The sequence below is a fragment of the Suillus subalutaceus genome (assembly GCF_016647625.1).
Source record: "Suillus subalutaceus strain FC151 chromosome Unknown DFJ58scaffold_21, whole genome shotgun sequence".
Taxonomy (NCBI): Eukaryota; Fungi; Basidiomycota; class Agaricomycetes; order Boletales; family Suillaceae; genus Suillus; species Suillus subalutaceus.
Window position 1 is genome coordinate 138,444 of NW_024540270.1, and position 13,620 is coordinate 152,063.

Here is a 13,620-nt window from a genome sequence, read left to right on the forward strand (position 1 = left end):
TTTCAGTAGTGGTAGCGAGAACAAAATGAAATATCTGCGTTATTGAAGCAAATAGTTTTGGATTAGGTGGAAGCCCCGAGGGGCGACCCGGCCATGATAGCGGCCCCAACCTGTACAAGAGAGAGCGGAGGTGAGCTGCGAGGGCGGGCAGATAGCCCCGCAGCCTCAGACTCAGCAGGTCTCCACCGGGGCCCCTGGAAGAGGGATGTACTACATAGTATGTAGTTGAAGCTGACTATCTTTAGGTGTCAGTAACAATGTAGGCTGCGAGAATACGAGAGACAACGAGGACAAGGGCTCGAGTGGTGGGGAAAAGAAAAGCAGAAGGCAGCAGGCAGGTTTGCCTGCTGGAGATCGGAGGCCACTGGCACGTGCTTCAACACTGCCGCTGTCATGTAATACGTACGCTGAGGATTCACAGAAATTCATCTGTAAAGCCTTGTGGAAAGTCACTCAAGTTACCCACTGGTTCTTTGACGGTGGGCAGCTTGCACCTTATCTCTAGTAGAGGGAGAATTTTCGTATCAACAATTCCCCCAGTAGATCATTTGGCTTGCCGGTCACAGAGCAAGAACATCCAAAGACTCCGCACGTCGGAAAGTTTATATAGCATTCTTTATGTTTACAATTTGTAAGAAGGAAAGTGAGGTCCGAACGGCATCAGAAAATATATGCATATCTAGAATAGACCGCCCGCAAGTTATGCCGCGGTCTAAGAAACTGAGTCGAAACGAAGTCAATGCTCGATTAGTCTGTCTCTTCGTCCCAGCGCCCAGGGAATGGTGGTGTACTGCCTGGGGACTCGTTGGACATTCCCGCGCGACGTGCTCCTCTTAAACTTGAATTCCTACCCTGAGATGATGAACTGCCAGCCGCTCTCGAGCTACCTCCCCCAAACAATGAGTGGAACAATCCTCCACCAGTACGACCTGAGTTCCCAGGCGATCGTGGACGTGGCGGAGCTGATGATGGGCTTGTTGGGCGGTTACTGGGTCCACTTCCTGGTCCCGGGGGGCTGCCTGGTGGGCGTGGCTGTTGTGCTTGCTCTATAAGAGCATACCTTTTGCTCGACGTAAGACGATGATGGAGATGGACATGAAAAATAACCCACCGGCAAACAGGGCATGTTCCGCTAGATTTTAACCATGGCAATATACAAGGCTGGTGAAATGGGTGTTTGCATGGAAGAGTTACAATAACCTGCTCTTCCGGGTCTTCAGTTCCAAGTTGGAACTGTTCTTTACATACGGCGCAATCTTTATCCAATAGTGGAGCTAGTACCACAGGAAAGTGAGCAGCGAGTGGAGGATACAATAGTCAATGACAAACATCGATCCGAAAGAACTTCTCGCGGGAGATTGTTGACGATGTCTTCTGTTGCTGGAATAGGCCGTGAAGCAGAATTTTCCATTATCTGCGTGATCACTTGGTCCAATGCTACCCAATTTTTGTCAGGCTTTACAAAACATTTGTTGGAGACACACACCCTCTTGATTGAAAACATAGTCACCCCATCGTCCACCCGGTCCTCCTTCGGGACTAAGGGAGAACATTTCAGCAAAAGGGTCTGCGCCTCTACCTTGTCCTAGTAAAGCCAATAAATATTGTGCCATCATTGGGCCAGTGATGTCTCCGGGATGTCGTGGACCACTTTGATTTTCACGACGCAGGAACCTACACCAAATCATGCGTATAAGATTTCGAGACGATCGTAGTGGACATACTCGGACATGTTAGGAACTTCACGATCGCGCTGCTCCGGAGAGCGCGGACGATTAAGGGTGTTGGGACCTCCAAGAAACAAGGTTCTTGTGGCACCGTGACTAGGTCCAGTACTATGAAACTCAAGACGGATACCACCCTAATCGTATTATGAGCTTTCTTGCAGCATGTATAGAAGATGACCGACCGATCCTCCATCAAGGCTACGAGGGAAGGTAGGTGAGCGAGGTCGAGGACTTCCCGTCAAGGCAGCTGTGGGCGTTTCCTTCCATGTAAGGCCTTACTGCATGCATGAATGAACGCGCACCTAGCAAACCACCTATATTATTCGGGGGCATTTCATCATCGAAGTCTCCTCTCGGAGCGTGCTGCTGATATGCCCGAGGATCATCGCTTGGATCCTCTATCTGCACAAGATTATGATACATCATTATCATCAACTGGGAGTACGAAGATCGGGGTACGCACCTTCTCAACGAACGTGCCCTGACATGATGCACAGATTGGATCCGGTTGCTAATAGATCAGTTATGCGTTAACATCGGAAGTCAGCTGAGGATCTGCTAACCATGAGTGGTCTCATCTCAGCATGACACTATTGCAATGTTATGTTAGTATCGGACGTGCAAGTTGTTCTCAAGGACAAACTTCGTGACAATACCACATTGGCTCTCTGGAAGACATGGTAGCAAAGGCCTAAGCGCAGAGCTTGAGCAAGTGGATGATGGTGGAAATGCAAGCAGGTTTCGGCACAGCGTTGTGATGACGCCACAGCATGCACTGGCAGCCGCCAGCGACCCGGGAATCCGCCCAATTTAGTACATCAGTTTGGTGAAGTATTACAAACTCCGCCGGAGTTTACTCTCTCACCACGATCCTCACAAGAAAAATGATTAACTTGAATTCACTAGGTGAGGCTGATACCATCATCCTGAATCATGATGAATATTCTGGTTCCCTATTATACGAATGCTCTTATTGATAGAGACACGAGATCAATACCGGGTTTTCCTGAACGTTCCAGCTATGATTAGAATCAACGTCGAACCTACTGAAGTCCTATCTTTTGCTCAGGTTAACCGCGCTGTCATCCCAAACAAAAGTCATATACCCTGAAGAAACCCATATGCAATCAATGATTATACTAGTGATAGTGTACAGCATACAGTCAACGTTCCATGGAAGCAAACAATTGTGGCCAGTCCGCACTCTTTCTACACATCTCCCGGAAAGCCCCTCCGACCTTCGCCAAAAGTATTTTTGGCTTATCAAACTCAATAATCTCCCCAGCATCTAGCACCAAAATGCGATCGTAATCGATGATCGTTTTGAGGCGATGCGCGATGGTAATAACAAGCGCACCGGAAAGTTCTTCACGAATTGTCGTTTGGATCTATAGGTGTACACTGGTGAGATGCAGGACTGAAGTAACGCGTCAACTAACCTGATCATCCAAATGCGAATCTATTTGAGACGTTGCTTCATCCATAATGATGATATTGGTTTTTCGTAGAACTGCCCGAGCAAGTGCAACCAGCTGCCTCTCTCCTGCGCTGAGCGAGCCACCTTGGCTGATAGGCATCTCAAGCGTGAAGCCACCTTTTTCAATCGCCCGACTGAGCAATCTCGTTAAATGACATCGCTCGAGCACATCCCAGCATTCCTGGTCGGTGTGCTCCTCGAATGGGTCCAAGTTACTTCTGAGTGTGCCGGAAAACAACGAAACGTCCTGACTAACAATGGTCTGGGAACAAATTAGTTATTTCGTAAAGGGCCAAATAATCGACGCACTATCCGTGACCGAAGATCTTCTAGGCCAATTGTTGATATATCTATTCCGTCAATGCTGCCAAAGTATTTAGACGCTGGAACAAGGAGCAAGACACCGACAATAACATACATTATTCTTCCAGCGCTGGCCTCTATCATGCGCAGCAAGGACAAAGCCAAGCTTGATTTTCCAGAGCCCGTCCGTCCGACCTGTCAATAATAATGAACAATTGGGAATGCTAAATGTTCCAAGAATGTGACAAACCACCCCAATTTTTTCAGACGGTTGGACAACAAATGATATATTTTTGAGCACGTCTGGTAGGTCAGGGCTGTACCTGACAACAAGGTTCTCGACCACCAACTGACCGTCGCTTGATGGCCAGTATGCCGGAGGTCTGTTCTTCTCGATAATGGCAGGTGCCTCCTGTGGTACATCAAGATACTCGACCACACGTTCGACCGCATTAAAGTCAAGCTCGAGCTGTGCAAGAACCCGCACTAGTTGGCGGGATGCCTCGGCAAAGACACCGGCTTGCACGATAACGACCGCAGCTGACCCATTGGAAACTCCTTGCGAAAGAGCGAAGAGAGTCGTGAGATACACCACGACTGAGCCGAGACCTGGAAGGCGTTTGAGTCAAACATAATGGAAGAGAGACAAGCCACACACAGTCATATCTCCAGCGGAGCCAGCCGTTGACAAGCCACTGGCGAAGGGGTTAGTCAAAGCATTGCAGGGTGAGGGGCGCATCTCCTTACGTATACGTGGTCAAACGATTGAAATTTGTCCACTTTGTCATAGAACCCATCTTGGTATCTCGACTCCATTGCAAATGCACGAACATGTGACAAGCCACGTAGAAGTTCATCGAAACCGGCGAATGCAGGCGACAAGGAGACGCTCTCAAGCCGACGCAGGTCTCGTTGAGCTTGTACAAAACGAGGAGCGATGCGGATATACAACCATGCTATTACCAAAGCGAAAGGCGCGAGCGCGGGTATAACCACAATTATGACAGTGAAAGAAGCCAAGAAATTAAGGACGCCTGATAATGCGGCGCGGGCGGAGGTTTGCAGAGCTCCGTCAATGGTATTGATGTCTGTCGTGAAACGGTTGAGAATCCTCCCGATGGGTGTGGTATCAAAGAACCGAGCCGGCGCTCTTGTAAGCCTTTGGAGTAGTCTGAAGAACAGGGAACGGGAGGCCTGGAGACTTGCGTAATAGCCCAATGAGATGTAAGCCAGTACTGAGAATGCCCCTGCGATAGAGATATAGAGGTAAATCAAAAGCCATGGTTTGACGTTGACATCAGGAGGGGGTAAGTCATCCCAAGGATACTTGACGCTTGGGAGGAAAACCGAAGCGGAGACGTCGTAAGATTCACCCCATTTGGCTAAGAACACCTTGAAAACAATTGGTAATGTGTATGGGGTCAACAGCTACAACCGTACCTGATTCCCAATGTTGATCATGCGGATCATGAGCATCAAGACGAGAGTCAGTGCCCAGGACATTAAACCTGCTGCCTTGATGTAAACCCAATATGTTCTGAAAGGCACCCGGCCTTCTGCTCGAACTTCCGCTTCCACTAGTTTTCTAACAATTTGAGACGGCCGTTGCTTGGGAAGAACATCCACGGCTATGTCGTCATTTGGGGTTTGAGTTCCCGAAGTACCGACTTCTGTTTCTTCATCGTCAACCTCATTCAGAAGATCAAGCTCTCCGATATCTTGGAACACCTCTTTATCGCCAGCACGGGCAATGCTGCCGCGAGACAGCTCAACCACATAAGATGCAATCGGCAAACACAGACTTATATGGTGGGTCACCAGGATAATTGTCCGATTACGAGCCAGTTCCCCGGACAAACAGTGCTGCACAATATGTTGTGCAGTATGCATATCGACGGCGGCAAGTCTAAGGAACATTCAGAAAAAATAGCCACCTTGACAGAAAATACCTACGGATCATCAAGTAGGATGCACTATCCAGTAACGAAGTCGGTTAAGATGATGGAGCAATGGACTGGCAGAAGACTCACATTAGCTTCCGAGTACATAGCGCGTGCCAAGGCAATACGAGCTCTCTGTCCACCAGATAGTGTGATGCCCTTCTCGCCGATTTCTGGGGTTCAAAGTAATGCCTTGGCAATAATGGATAAAAAAGAGAACTCTTACCAGTCATATCACCCGCTTCGAATACAACAAGATCACGTTCAAGAGCACACGCCTCGACGACTGTGTGATATCGTTCCTCATCGAAGCCGAGCTTAGAGCCGAAAATGATGTTGTCCCTTATGGTTGCGTGTTCAAGCCCTGCATATCAATTGGAGTGAGCAACTAGGCTGCGCTATGATGACATCACTTGCAGGGAGTTTGGGCGCAGTAAGCCACTTGGTGCTTCCTCTTGTTTATGGATACATCACCAGACAAACAGTGCATTTCTAAAATGAACGCATCTAAGGGCCGAGCTGTGACCGCCAAGGATGCACTGACCACCAAGGAGCGCTGTGAGCATGGCACTTTTCCCAGCACCAGTCGCACCGCTGATAAGGCTCAGCTGGCCTTTCGGAAACTTGATGTCCAGAGGTCCAAGTTGGAAGTGAGCTTCAGTCATCGATCCTTTGTGAACTCCATGCCATTCAAAGGTTGCATTGTTAAAGCCGGTGTCCAAGAAATCCGCTTCAGAGCCGGTATCCACTGTCGATAGAGATGAAGCCCATTCAGGAACCTCTTGCTCCGCAAGGAGCCCCTCAATACGCTGCATCGATACGTAAGCTGTAACAGATAAGAATTGCATATCCGATTGTAGTATCGCATGACAAACCATGAAGCATCGCAAAGAACTGTCCAGGAAGAGCGGTCATCGGCTCCTGTAGCTGTGAGAACAAAGCGACTGCAGTAAACGCCTTGGATACTGTCAGTTGCTCTTGTTCGCCCAAAGTGTACCAAGAGAATGTTGCAAGGGCTGTTGCTGAAGGTATCCACGTCCTATGAAATGTCGTGTGTATGCGCGAAGTCTGGACAACGAACAGCCTACCATATAAACGAGATGATAGTGTCGACGACATTCTCTTTAACCCTCCAGCTGAGTTCCTCTTCTCGTGCCTGATGAGCAGTGCGTGACCACTGATTTTCTATGAAACGCTAGTTAAGTAGAACCATCTGTCGGCTTCTGCTCACCCACCCCAACCATAAAACTTCAAAAATCTGATATTTTGGAGTAGTTCGTTCACGACATTCATCCTTTTGTCCTTGGCCTTCCATGAGGCTCGTGTAATCTGTGCCATATTAGCCAGGAAGATCAAACAGCGGAGACTCCGAACCTTGATGTTGTATGTCGCCAATGGGTAGTTCAGAATATAGGCAAAAAGAATCACAACGACGCCTGACATCGCGCTCCACCCCAATATCCTAAGGTATTGCTTAGCTCGATATCTCAGGGAAACTGTGACTCACCTGTAGAGGAAGACCAGCGCTATCACCAGCCGTAGAGGAGATGAGAAGATCGCGGCAAAATCCCAAAACCGCTGAGCGACAGCATATGCATCGCCTCTTCAGGGTGGAGTGAGTTAGTCACAGGAGACTATAACCCTGGGTGAGACATACTGCATGAGATTCACAATTTTTCCAAGGTCAGCACTTCCTTCTTCGTCGCTAGAAGTTTTTCCGCTGATGTCCCTGCGGCGCAGTGCTTTGTAGTGCAAAGCACAGAATAGCTGGCCGCGAGTTCGTTCGTAACATCGGCGAGTATGCCAGTTTTTGAAGAGATCAACTTGCGCAAAAGACAAATGGGCTAAAAATGTAAGGAAAGCCCAGTATTTGGCATTCGCTACTGCGTCGGGAGTAGGATTATCCAACGATGATAGAATCATCCGGAGTGCATAAGCCGGCACGAACCCTGCGGATCAATTATTAATCTACCCGGATCAATCCATATCTCAGCATAATACACGCACCGACAACGGCACCCCACATTTCCAATGCGAGGTCCAAGATTAGATCGAGAGAGTTAGATACCAGCAAAAAGCGCAGTAGAGAGTGCGTCGGATAGCTAACTGCATATAAGAGACTGACCTATGTAGAAGACAGTGTTTGCCTACCGTGAACGGTAATCGAGGCATTTGTTGAACAAGTTCTTGTGCCGGAAGAACGGCGACAAGCACCAGACATCGGCATCATTCAATGTTCGCTTCCACGCCAAGTCCAATATGGGTTCTACAAATGATACAGTACACCATGACCAAAGGTTTGCGTCATCTTCGGGAGAAGAATGATTGGATGACGGAATCTAATCTCCAGGGTCAGTATGTGGGTCTGGGACATAGTTGAACGAACAGACGTCACTTGAGCTGGCGACGTTGAGCGCGGGTCGCACAGCCTGCAGTGGCAAAAGGCCAGCCACGTAGACGAAGGTTGCTGAAATTATTGTCCGACTTAGAAAAGCGATCATGGGACCGGCAGCATAATTCGGCAATGAAGAGTAGTAAACGCATGCAGTAGCAATTTGCGAAACTGCAAGTAGAATAAGCAAATACGGAGGTGTGGACGGTGCTCTCAACAGGAGTCTCAGGGTCGTATAAAACTGCCATCACAAATCAAAACGTGAATTTGACGTGTAATAAAATATTGAACAATCCTACCCATGCAATTGATGCCACTAAGGCGTTGGTCCAGGGTTCCCGCAGGGCGATGGCATACCCAAAATATGCAAGCCAGCCAATTGAGCAAACGAGCGCGACAGAGACAAGCACTCGAATTATCCGAACCTGTTTGGGAAAGTCATCATCGAAGGGACCCTCGACGTCGTCTAGAGTGATAAAGTTGCGAAAAGGTGCGCTTAGGGCACTCCAAACGACTTGGATGATTTTTGGAAGCTGCCTGTGCGCTAGAAAGTCGATGACGATCGTTAGGATAATGATAGCAGTGGGACACCAGGTTCCAAACGGAACGTTATGGAGTTGCCCACTGAACCACGGTTCCTGCAGCAGAGCGGTCAGCACAGACCACGTAGGATAATAAATGGCTACCTGAACAGAATGCATAATTGAGATCAGCCACGAAGCAAAGGCCAAACGCCTTAAAAGTCGCGGATTCAGAAGAAGTTGCCGATCGTGTAAGGAATTCAAGCTTTAGAAGGTGAGCAATCACGTCATTTCTCACGAAAGGCAGAGCAGCCTGGCTTGCGTCACTCCCAGTGGATGATAAAGGCCGTTCGGACAAGAAAATGTTATTTATTTAAAATTCATTTAAAAATTGTAGGGTCGCTCGCATGAGGTCAATTTGTTATTGAGGAACTGATTTCTTAGCCACGTGACCGACGTCGCGAACACACGTTTACATAAATCTCCGAACCTCGTAAAAGGCTCATACATAGCAGTCAGTAATTTCAATGAGGTATCAGCACGCTCTAATCCAGATCTCTGGAGTAATCGCGATTGCACTGCCAACTGCGGATTATGACTTGAGCGTGCATTCCGGAAGGGACTTACTCGGTATGCTCGCGGGCACTGCTGGCAGTGGCACAGACTCGCCTGCAGTATCAGACACGTTCCCTCTTAGCTCACCTTCATCTCCTATCCATCCTGGCTTGAAAGATCTGGGAGGCCTGTTCACAGATCCGGTACTCCCCACGGCATCCTCAGTGGGAAAGGTCGATCCAGCGACTCCCACAAGCTTCGGTGTTACGTCGTCCACAGGCTCTCTAAAGCCTTCTCCGGAACAAATAACACCTACATCCACCGCAAGGTCAGCGAGTTATCCAAATACCTCATCGGCCGCTATGACCGAAAACGCCTCCGCTGACAACAAGACCTGGAAAATCATTGGGATCGTCTTCATCGCAATTTTGATCATAGCAATAGCGATTACATCCAGCATGTTCTTCGATCGCTGGTGGAAGGTTGCGCGGGAGATCTTGTGCTGCAAGGGTCGAAGGAACAGTGGCATCGAACAGTTCGTCCCTGACTGGGAGAAGCAGACCTGGGAAGTCAAACTAGGTCCAGAAGAGCGTGATTATAGACAGCGAACATCGTTTATATCTTTTCCGTTTGATACGGGAACAGATCATGTGAAGGAGGGAGAGATGCATACGATGAGAAACTCCGCGGACCACACTATCCCTACCCTGCCAGTCGCGGTGCCACCTCCGTTACTCAGAGTCGTCTCTCCATCAGACACTCGAGAGCTTCCTTGGGATGCCAACAATCTCCATAAGTGCGCTCTTCACCGTCAGCTTTCCGCACGCAGCGGTCGCCACGGAGACATGTAATGAGAGCGTGGAATTTGCCTGTAGCTCCTTCATGCCACACCCTGCCCTAATACTACCCCATTTTCCCATTTCTTTCCCAACAAGCAAAGCATGTCCAGCTCACGCTACGATCGGCGACTATCACATTCACTATCCACCCAATCATTTTGTATAATTGCTCATGCTGTACCTGCCGCGTTCCGGGACGATGGGGGCGCGGCATGACTGGGCGCGGTCCTCGGCGGTGTCACTGGATACCTCTTTTCCAAGTAGTCGGACACATAAATTCCTACTGCGCCCACCGAGCATACAGCCATGGAGACGTATAGTCGTGTCCGGGCTGGAAGAGCTTGAGAGAGTTGTCTGAGCAGATCTAGAACTAAGAAAATTAGTTACACACCTTTGTATGATTGCCACAATGATCTAGCGACCACTGGCTCCGCAGATGGCGGTAATTTCCTGGAAGTCATTCCGTACAATCGTCTGGAGAGACAGTAATTCTAGACAACAGCGAAAAAATGTCTCCCCTACAAATCTCTAAACACGAGAGAATTGGACGAGTTTGGTAACCGTCAGTCTTCTTTAAGGTCAGATCTGACTACAGGAGACTAACGTTATAACTTGGACATGTTTACTGGTCTGGCAAGTACTACTTCAATTCTATGCTATTCGTTCCCTGTAACTTGACTGCCTCAGATCGAACACCTTGGAACAGTGTCTGTCATCCACCGGGATGATGGTGGTTGTGCTTTAACCATATCACAGTCGGCGCCTATCTTAGTGGACTGTCACATTGGTGACTCCATAGCCGTCAATGGGGCATGTTTGACAGTTGTTGAATTCGATGTCGAGCGTGATGGAGGATATTTTAAAATATGGCTAGCCAACGAGACTCTCAGCAGGACTGATCTGGGTGAGTGACCAGAGGCAAACTAATGCAGGCGCTCATAGGTAATCAAGGCGACCGCAAGGTTGGTGATCAGGTGAACCTTGAGCGCGCCATGGGTGCCCATGTTCGATTCGGTGGTCACTTCGTGCAGGTGCGCTCTTTCTGATGGCGTACAAATCATCATTAATGAATCATTTCTCATATCAGGCTCATGTTGATATAACCGCGACCATTCTCAAGAGAGCTCTTGATGGCGATTCGTTGCGTCTTTGGTTCCAACTTCCAGAACCAACCGCAGAAAGACCTTCTCTTCTTCCTTACATTATCCCCAAGGGTTATGTCACTATAGACGGTGCTTCCCTAACCGTTACTTCCGTCGATGATGCCCAAAGGATGTTCGGTGTTATGCTTATCCAACACACACAGCAGAAGATCACCTTGGCAAAAAAGGCCAATGGCGAGAGAGTAAACATCGAGGTTGACATGGTGGGCAAGTACGTAGAAAAGAGCGTATTGGCCGCTCTGGAGGGTGGTGGTGGAGAGGCCATGCGGACCTTCGTCCAGAGAATTGTGGAGGAAACGCTCGTCAACAAGGGTATTCTACCTTCTGCTCTAGCCTCTAATGACAGTGGTAATGCTCAGTAGTTAAACGAGGCCACTGAGTATGTGCGTTATTTTGACATGTACAATAAACGCCAGTGTGGCCTTTTGATGCTCGGCTATCGCAAATACATCCGACAGTCAATATTAATGAAGTGACTATTTTGTGGACACAGTAGGCCAAGTGCTATTTAGTGGTTCATTCTTTCAAGCACTGTAACTATCATCTGCAAAGCTCCAGCACGCGTGGTAACACCCAACGACCCAGCAGGTTTCTTTTTATCGCGTGTTTCATGAAGGAGCCACCGTTGAAGAGAAAAGTGAGCGTTGTGCTCATATGCCGCGATAGTCCATGAAACTTACATGCAGTGAACAGGTCACCGCGAAACTCGACTACAATGGCGGTCATGCACCTCTTCGTTTCAATTCACCATCTAGACCAGCATCACCGACAAAGCAGCCGTTGCAGTCATCTCTCTCGCCGCCAGGCTTCCGTCCGACAGCCAAGGTCAGCTCCAATGCAACCAGTGCCCGGAGACTGTCAAGTTCGGCTTCATTGAATAACATCAACAAAGTAACACACTCTCGACCTGGGTCGCCTTCGAAACCAGTCCAAAGTTCCAGCCCTTCCATAGTCACGAATCCCGTCAAAGCTCGCGTCACGGCGCGGCCCGCATCCAAATCCACTACCACATCTCCTGTGTCCAGTACATCGCCTCTAGAGTCACGTCAGCGATCATCCACTACTATTGTGTCAAAGCTACGACTTCCGCCCCAGGAAGATCGATCACGTAGTGGTAGTGTTGCCCTACATCATGCTCAATCTACCTCAGCATTACAGAGGAATTCACCATCGCCCCGAACTCCGCTCTCTTCCGAACTTCCACTCGTACGCGTCGACCAAGACCGTGCCAGTGTATCGCCATCGGCTCCCATCAAGATTAAATCCAAGATTTCTGGGTTAGCCAAATCTAATAGTATTGAGACAGATCCCACTCGCTCGTTATCCCCACCATGGGTTACCACTAGGTCCGTTCATACAAGACCACCCATACCTTCACTTTCCTCAAGCTTCTCATTAAACGCGCCTCCAAGTCCTCCTGATTCGACTACAGTGCCAACTTTCTATCCCATAACGACCGCAGCTCCTGCTGCTAATCCCCATAGGTATCCCTCGCCACGGCGCGGCCCCTCACCCACACTCTATCCATATCAAACATTCACTCCACCTGAAGGACCTTCGAAAGCAGCCAGGCAGGTCCTGAAAGCTAAGGTCGACCCTGCTTCCATTCCTCTTCCTCCACATTCACCATCAATATCTGCATTATCATTATCTTCAAAGTCATCTGTGTCTAGAAGCTCATTGTCTCTGGATCCTTCTCATGCAAGCGCACCAACGTTCAACTCTCACACGAACAAGCGTTTGGATACTGAATCTGCTCGAGCCAATAATGGCCGTTCTATTCAGAGCGATCATGACGACACAATTTCGCCTACAATCAATGGTGGACAATCTAGCCAAGATCGGGATAGCGACTTTGACTCTGAAAATTCGGAGCACAAGGCGAGGGCTGCAGCCAAGTCTAATCGAAAGGTCGTATTCATACTAATGTCATTAGTACTGGGCTGACTTGTACTTCAGATTGCCGACTTGGAAATAACGAATAAGTCCCTGCTTCTTATCAATGCATCCCTTGAAACTACGAAGAACCGTCAAGCCAAAGAAATTCGAGACCTCAAGCGGAAACTTCGTGAATCTCGACTTATTCTTCCCCCTAGAACATTCAGGGCCGTTGAGTCCCTTGCCCGCGAAGAGCAAGAAGAAGAAGAAGGGGAGGATAATGATAGTGCGGAGGGTGAGGAGGGTGAGGATGAGCCTGACGAGGCTTATGCGAGGGTGAAGGATATGCTGGAGGGCCTTCTGGAATCAGGCAGGAAAGCCTTGGAAAAGACTCCCGATGATTTCCGGCAGGGCCTCTTCGCAAAGGTCCTAAATGCCGATGAAGTCCGCTCATGGAGAGATTCAGGGCAGGAAATTGGCGCCGTCCTTGATGACCACAGCAAAGGGGACAGTAGGGAGATCCAGACTACAGTCCACCTCTCTCCCTCACACGTTGCTGTGCCTGACAGTGATGATGACGACCTCTCGGAGGACGAAGTCGAACGGCTGACCTTGGAACCAGATACGCCACCACCCAGGCATTTGCCTCCAATCAGGATTGCTCCTTCATAAGTTTATGGCGTCACGTTTATCACGCTCTACGTCCTGCAATGCTTCATTATGTAGACCTCGGAAATCATTTCTTGATACCCCACAAGCATTTCACTAACATTTCGCGTCCCTATCGCATTATCCAATATGTTTACTGAGACTGAATTTCACATT

The 13,620-nt window shown here is 48.8% G+C and overlaps 5 protein-coding genes across 5 annotated transcripts; 3 read left to right on the forward strand and 2 right to left on the reverse strand.

Annotated features, from left to right (window-relative positions):
* Window positions 1–576: 576 nt before the first annotated feature.
* Window positions 577–2,504, reverse strand: DFJ58DRAFT_772402 (uncharacterized protein). The gene is made up of 10 exons (XM_041389221.1): window positions 2,371–2,504; window positions 2,291–2,317; window positions 2,191–2,238; window positions 2,030–2,129; window positions 1,910–1,974; window positions 1,725–1,861; window positions 1,487–1,674; window positions 1,330–1,437; window positions 1,112–1,274; window positions 577–1,060 (listed from the first exon to the last, which is right to left on the reverse strand). The coding sequence occupies exons 1-10, from the start codon at window positions 2,404–2,406 to the stop codon at window positions 748–750; spliced, it is 1,185 nt and encodes a 394-aa protein (XP_041247129.1). The 5' UTR covers window positions 2,407–2,504; the 3' UTR covers window positions 577–747.
* Window positions 2,505–2,575: 71 nt separating this feature from the next.
* Window positions 2,576–8,707, reverse strand: DFJ58DRAFT_772412 (P-loop containing nucleoside triphosphate hydrolase protein). Its single transcript, XM_041389222.1, has 26 exons — window positions 8,531–8,707; window positions 8,508–8,509; window positions 8,139–8,480; window positions 7,838–8,080; window positions 7,599–7,786; window positions 7,455–7,549; window positions 7,105–7,396; window positions 6,955–7,050; window positions 6,822–6,909; window positions 6,683–6,776; window positions 6,536–6,632; window positions 6,323–6,486; window positions 5,992–6,273; window positions 5,865–5,939; window positions 5,674–5,811; window positions 5,538–5,620; window positions 5,461–5,480; window positions 4,948–5,413; window positions 4,255–4,899; window positions 4,166–4,202; window positions 3,758–4,116; window positions 3,623–3,702; window positions 3,514–3,568; window positions 3,167–3,466; window positions 2,780–3,115; window positions 2,576–2,633 (listed from the first exon to the last, which is right to left on the reverse strand). The coding sequence occupies exons 1-25, from the start codon at window positions 8,538–8,540 to the stop codon at window positions 2,891–2,893; spliced, it is 4,476 nt and encodes a 1,491-aa protein (XP_041247130.1). The 5' UTR covers window positions 8,541–8,707; the 3' UTR covers window positions 2,576–2,633; window positions 2,780–2,890.
* A 164-nt stretch (window positions 8,708–8,871) lies between these two features.
* Window positions 8,872–9,846, forward strand: DFJ58DRAFT_195028 (uncharacterized protein). Its single transcript, XM_041379171.1, has one exon. It carries the CDS (start codon window positions 8,888–8,890, stop codon window positions 9,764–9,766), a length of 879 nt encoding a protein of 292 aa, XP_041247131.1. The 5' UTR covers window positions 8,872–8,887; the 3' UTR covers window positions 9,767–9,846.
* A 466-nt stretch (window positions 9,847–10,312) lies between these two features.
* Window positions 10,313–11,409, forward strand: DFJ58DRAFT_772419 (Lumazine-binding protein). The gene is made up of 4 exons (XM_041389223.1): window positions 10,313–10,387; window positions 10,442–10,658; window positions 10,706–10,785; window positions 10,842–11,409. The coding sequence occupies exons 1-4, from the start codon at window positions 10,373–10,375 to the stop codon at window positions 11,277–11,279; spliced, it is 750 nt and encodes a 249-aa protein (XP_041247132.1). The 5' UTR covers window positions 10,313–10,372; the 3' UTR covers window positions 11,280–11,409.
* Window positions 11,387–13,605, forward strand: DFJ58DRAFT_195031 (uncharacterized protein). The gene is made up of 3 exons (XM_041379172.1): window positions 11,387–11,554; window positions 11,611–12,828; window positions 12,877–13,605. The coding sequence occupies exons 1-3, from the start codon at window positions 11,528–11,530 to the stop codon at window positions 13,465–13,467; spliced, it is 1,836 nt and encodes a 611-aa protein (XP_041247133.1). The 5' UTR covers window positions 11,387–11,527; the 3' UTR covers window positions 13,468–13,605.
* Window positions 13,606–13,620: the final 15 nt, after the last annotated feature.